The sequence below is a fragment of the Phaseolus vulgaris genome, chromosome 4 (assembly GCF_000499845.2).
Source record: "Phaseolus vulgaris cultivar G19833 chromosome 4, P. vulgaris v2.0, whole genome shotgun sequence".
In the NCBI taxonomy this organism is placed as follows: Eukaryota; Viridiplantae; Streptophyta; class Magnoliopsida; order Fabales; family Fabaceae; genus Phaseolus; species Phaseolus vulgaris.
In genome coordinates, this window is record NC_023756.2 from 42,878,410 (window position 1) to 42,884,806 (window position 6,397).

Consider the following 6,397-nt stretch of genomic DNA (forward strand, 5'->3'; position numbering starts at 1 on the left):
AGCATATGAGTTTTTGAAACTGGTCATATTTCTGAACAAGGACTGAAATGATCGCCTGATTGATTACCACTAGATACAAACTAAATGACGTGTTTGGCTGTGGTTTGCACAGGACTAGAGGGTTGGCTAAGTACTCCTTCAACCTAATGAACGCCTCTTTACTCTCTTGGTAAGGGAGGTCGCCCCCTCCTCCAACTAATGCAAATCCAGACAAGACAGGCATGTGCCTCGCCAGTGGGCGCCTTTCTGGGTTTGTCTTCATACCACACTCAGTGAGCAAGGAACCCAGAAACTTCTCTAGTTCTATTCCGATCACACCCTTCTCGGGGTCCGGTTTCAGCTTGTACTCAGCTATCTTTACGAACAGACCTTCTAAGTTAATTAAGTGTCGTTCCTTCGCCCTCTGATGGACAGGTCGGACCTTGACATTCAGATCCTGCGCCGTTTGATCGGGGGTGTCGCTAAGCTTGGAGACCTTCCCTCTAATCTCTCTTTCCCCTGGGTCGCCAAACGGATCATGTCTGCTCTCCTGGGCTATCTACCCGCGGGCAATTTTTGCTTTGGTCCAGGCAGTTTCGGTGCAACTGACCTCGGGCTGGGGGACCTCCTTTGTGTTTGGTGGTCTAGTAGTGACCATGAATACCCCTCTCTTTGTTTTGAGGTTGTTCTAGTAACATCTCTTGGCATCCTTCTGATCTGACTTGATGGTAATCACCTTTCCTGCCAAGTTAGGAAGCTTCATCTTTATGTGCCTCGTTGACGGCACCGCCCCTAACCTATTCAGCATAAGTCTGCCCAACAACATGTTATAAGCAGAGGAGGCATTGACGACAAGGTACCTGAAGCTCTCCGTACGTGACGCGGTACCATCCGTAAAGGTGGTCCTCAGCTCTAAGTGGTCGCGCACCTCTACATGGTCTCCCATGAAACCGCACAGACAGCCACCATAGGGCCTCAGCATGTCAGGGGACAATTGCAGTTTGTTGAAAGTCGTCCAGAACATTAGGTCTACCGAGCTTCCCTGATCTACTAGCACACGGTGCACCTTCCTTCCTGCGGTTACCACTGAGATCACCACCGGGTCGTTTTCATGGGGAACAGCATCCTGAAGGTCGGCCTTGGTGAAGACAAGGTTGACATCGAAAGCATCGTCGGTCCTTTGTGTTGAACCAAGTGTGTTCAAGCTTTGAAGAATCCAAACCCTTTGAAGGATGATGAAAGGCTGGTTGTGCTTGTTGTTGTTGAGTTGTCTTTTAGATAGGTTATGGGGTAGAATTAATGTATAATACACTCTTGATTGAATCCAAAGCATAGGCATTCTCAATTCTTTTAAAAGAAAAGTGTTTTTCAAACTAAGTGAAAAACAACCTGTTGTTTTGTCGAAACAACCGATTGTTTTATACTTAGGTGTTTTTAGAAAAGGTTGAAAACTGTTTTTATGGTTGACTTGCTATCAAAACCAAAACAATCGATTGATTCGTGGAAACAACCGATTGTTTGTTTTGGTACCATAACAGAAAACTGTTTTATGCTTTGACTGAGCATTAGATTCGCATCATCAAAGAGCACATACAAAAGGCAATGAGGTTAAGTGACTATCACTATCCATATGTTGTTTTGATTTTTTAATTTTTTGTTGTATTTTGAAGTAAATCTGAGATATTTAAGGAATACCTTAACCCGTATACAAAAATTCTCCCTAAGCACACCCCTCCTACTATCAATGAACCTATATAATGTCCCTTTTATTCTAGGATCCTCACTTGTGTCAGCCAATAAAATGCGCTTATAACCTATCCATATGTATATACCTATAGATCCATCTACATGTAATTATATATGAATTTATATGTAAGTAATTATATTGTCAATTTATCTGTATAAGCAATTATATTTGCAAATAAAATCACATGAACTTACCCATACATTTAGAAATCCTCCAGTATTTTACTTTCAAATTCTTTTTCATTGGTAATTCATTGCAAGTATTATCTACAAATTTCTTATATTAACTATGAATTAATTTTTCATTGTTGTGAAACTAATAAGATTAAGGCATATGTTTTTATTATTATCAATGGTATATGAAAACAGCTTCTTCTACATGTCAATAAGATGTTAATATATATTGGAACCTAATTGAAATATTCCTTCAAAACTTTTAATACCAAAAAAAAATAGATATCCATATAATGGACATGAAAAAATTATCTTAATGTAATTAAAAAATAATAAGAAACATAATGTTCCATAAAAAAATAATTAAAGAATACACAATATCATATTAAAGTTGTATTTCATCCTTTAATTAACCATTAAATAATTAAGGGATACACAATAATAATAAAAACAATAGAGATATATCACTTTCGAAAGAAATGAAACAGCATCAAACCCGTGGTTAAAAATTTGACATAGCAAAGTCAACACCATTTTCAGTACGAATCGTTTTGATATTAGTTTTGAAATGATTTTGAACGAAAATAGTGAAGTTAGTGATGTGCTGACGCACTTCAGATTTGTTATGCAATAGAATAACCCAAGTATAACATGAGTAATCATCAACAATAGTCAAGAAATAATGAAAACCTTGCAAAGAAATAATGGAACATGGTCCCCAAATATCAAAGTGTAGAAGATCAAAAATAGCAGAGGTAACAATATTGCTTAAAGTGAAAGGAAGTTTTCTCTGTTTTGCACGACTACAAGTGTCACATACATGATGAGTATCAACCGTAATAAAAGAGTATTGTTTCCTTAAGACATATAACCTTTCAAGTGAAAGGTGTCCTAGTCTATAATGCCACAATGTTTTGTCCGTGATATTACAATTAATAAAAGAAGCAAAATAATGCAGTTTAGAACAGCTAGAAGTAGGCAAGGTAGTGACAAGGTACAAGTCAGCAGTGGTTTTAACCGTACCAATCCTCTCTTGGGTGAGATTGTCATGTATAATGCAGTGGGTTGAAGTGAAAGTTAATGTTAAAGTGCATTTAAGTTGGTATGTGAGTTTAGAAACAAATATTAACTTTAATTGAAAATGAGGCAAATATAACACATCAGACAAATAAAACTTATTATAAAAACGTACTAAACTAGAATATGTGGCATAAATAGTTTGACTATTTGGAAGACTGATTAAGACATGTTTAATTTTAGTATAAGTAGTAAAAATGTTCAAATTGTTGCAAACATGATCTGTGGCACCAGAATCAATAATCCAAGATTCTTTTATAGCAGATAGTGAAGAGAGAAACTTACCTATTGAAGATTGCTCAGTATTGGGGATTTCATCCGCATAGAAGGTGCCGGCTTGATTAATTTGAGTGTGAGGGGAAGGATTCTCAAGGTTTTGTTGACGCAAAATGTTGGTCAGGAATTGACACTGATGTGATGTAAGTTGAATCCCCTTTACATTCTGTTCTTTAGGAAAAACGCTCAGAAAAAGTGTAAGTAGTAATCATATTATTGGCTTGGGATGTCTAATTGGTGAATTTGTAGCCAGGAGGGAACCCATGCTTTTTATAACAGGTGTCGACGGTGTGGCCAAGACTATTACAAAAAGTGCAGACTTTTCTAGTAGAAGAAAACTTTGAGGTTTTAATATTACCAAAAGGAAAACCCACTTTGCGAAAACAAATAGCCTCAATATGACCGTATTTACCACAAAAATTGCATGTAATAGTGTGACTACTATTAAAACTACTAAGACTAGGGTTTTCATTAGACATTTTCTAAGAGATTTTGAATCACAATCAAGATTTTGAAAGAGAATAGAAAAGATACCCAAGAACAACAAATGAGGAAATAAAGATAAGAGAAAAGAGCAACAGAACTCTTCATTCGAAGAGCTCTGATACCATATTACAGTCAATGAAGATGAATATTCCTTATCTGATGTGGTGCATCAAATGGAGCACACGTAATCGCACGTAACCGCAATCAACAAAGGTAGGTTCTGATGAACCCTAATTGCAAATGAAAAAGAGACAATGACTTAAGCATAAAAGAGAGAAAAATAGAGAAAAGAAAATACAAAAGAAATTCTTATTTACTTGTGCATATGAGAATAAAATACATGGTGTATATATAAGAAAAAGACTAAGACCTAGCTGAAACAGAAAAAGGAAAGTTAGGTCAAACAAACAAAGCCCAATAACATAAAACAGAAAAACTAAATATGTTAACATCCGAGAGGTATTACTCTAGACTTAGGTGGAGTTATTTTTCTTTTGTTTTCATTAGCGTTTTAGTATTCGTGGCAAACTAGACTTCATCTCTCAAAATATTTAGTGAATTTCCTTTAGTCTTTAGAAACACATTTAAATTTTTTAATTGGAAGATGCTTCCATGAACCACAGTCTTCCTTCAAAGAGTATTAGACCCACATAGGACCACTTTAGGATATTCTATACAACTTCAATGAAACTATTAAGAAATACACTTTATGTTTAACTCAACCTTATATAATCGGTTTATAAAGTGAAGTTTGCACTCACTTATATACTATAAAATGTTATTATCTGTAGTTGATTTGTAATTTTCAAACAGAACCTATGCAACGTCCCTTTTATTATAGGATCCTTATATGTAATTACCTGTATAGATCCATCCACATCTAATAATATATAAATTTAAATGTAGATAATTATATTATGAATTTATATGTAACCAGTTATATATGCGAATAAAATCACATGTAGTTACCTACACATTAGAAATCCTCAAGTATTTTACTTACAAATTCTTTTTTATTGGTATATAGAGATTATTAAGTTTTATCAACAAATTTCTTAAATTAACTATGTATTAATTTTTCATTGTAGTGAAAATAATAAGATTAGCGCGCGCACATATATATATATATATATATATATATATTATTTTTTTATTATATTATCAATGGTATATGAAAAGAACATCTTCTACCTGTCAATAACTTGAACTTAATTGAAATATTCCTTCAAAACTTTTAATACCTAAAAAATACGCATCCATATATGAAAAAGTTATCTAAATAATAAGAAACATATTCCATAAAAAAATAATTAAAGAATACACAATATCATACCAAAGTAGTATTTCATCATTTAATTAACTATTTAATAATTAAAGGATACTCATAAATAATAAAAACAATAGAGATATCATAACTTTCGAAAGAAATAAAACAGCACAAACCCGTGGTTAAAATTTTCTTTAGTTTTTTATGATGAATTTTTAAAATTAAGAGAGATTTTTATACATCCAAAATTTCTTTAGTGGTAAGAAGCTTGAGTTTACCTAATCAATATACTATTAGAAAATAATTTTTAATTTTAAAGAATCCACTAGTGGTTTGTATAAAATTGAGTTAAACTTAAAATATACTTCATAATATATCAGAGTCATTCAAAGTTTATCGTAATGAAACAGAGTTTAGAAAATTGAATCAAACTTAAAATACACTTCTTAATAAACGAATTTATATATATAAAAAAATAACTTCAAAATAGTTCTACCACAACACTCATATATCTAATAGGAACATTTTATTAAACCTTGTGAAGGTTCTTCAACCAATATTAATAAGTTGAAAATTAAAGGGAACATTAGTGTGAGAATCATCCATCAAAACAAGATGCCTTCCTTCATGATCATTAGTTCTCCCAATACTAAAACAAGTGTTGTGGTTAGTGTTGTTGCTGCAGAATGCAAAGTTATAACCCTCACCATATTTCTTAAACATAAACGTTCCACTTAAGATCTGCTTCCCTAGATGGTCTCCATTCTTACCTATAGCAATCCATTTTTTAGGAAAATCATCAACTACCACCCACTCTGAGGATTCAGCACAATAAGGAATAAAACCAAATCTAATCTCTAATGGTGTCTCTGTCAGTATGACACCTGAGCTTCTTCCTTCTATGTTGAATCTCAGATTGACCCCAAGATCAAATTTACTTGTAACAGCAACGTTGCATACTGAGTTCCGACCAAAATCTGACGTTACTCCACCACCTTGTGGACCATGACGATTAAGATCTGAAAGACGGTATTGAACAAAAGGAGAAATGGGTAAACCATTTGAGTCACGGACTTGTTCAGGAACCCTAGAGAATGCTAATGGAAGAAAGTTGGAAGTGAAGAGAAGGAAGAAAGAGAGAGTGAGGGATATTGTAGACTTCATGGTTTATGATAATGTGTTTAGTTTTGGTTCAATCTCCTTTTATAAAAAAATTTCTAGGTTTACTCATTAATGTTTTTTATGAAACTATCACCACATTTATTATTTATTCATGCATTTTATTTATTTATTTTTACGCGTTTTTATGTGTGTGTTTGTGTGATGAATGCATTTATTATATATTTTTATTGAATTCAAAATTGTTGTGTTTTTATTGATGAGTTCATTAAT

General features: G+C 33.4%; 1 protein-coding gene across 1 annotated transcript; it reads right to left on the reverse strand.

Annotated features, from left to right (window-relative positions):
* Window positions 1–5,554: 5,554 nt before the first annotated feature.
* Window positions 5,555–6,169, reverse strand: LOC137838873 (kunitz-type trypsin inhibitor-like 1 protein). The gene has a single exon (XM_068648086.1). It carries the CDS (start codon window positions 6,167–6,169, stop codon window positions 5,555–5,557), a length of 615 nt encoding a protein of 204 aa, XP_068504187.1.
* Between the last annotated feature and the right edge of the window lie 228 nt (window positions 6,170–6,397).

Bases quoted from the DNA above. Each gene is read 5' to 3' on its own strand.
- LOC137838873 (XM_068648086.1), bottom strand. From the start codon at position 6,169: ATGAAGTCTACAATATCCCTCACTCTCTCTTTCTTCCTTCTCTTCACT.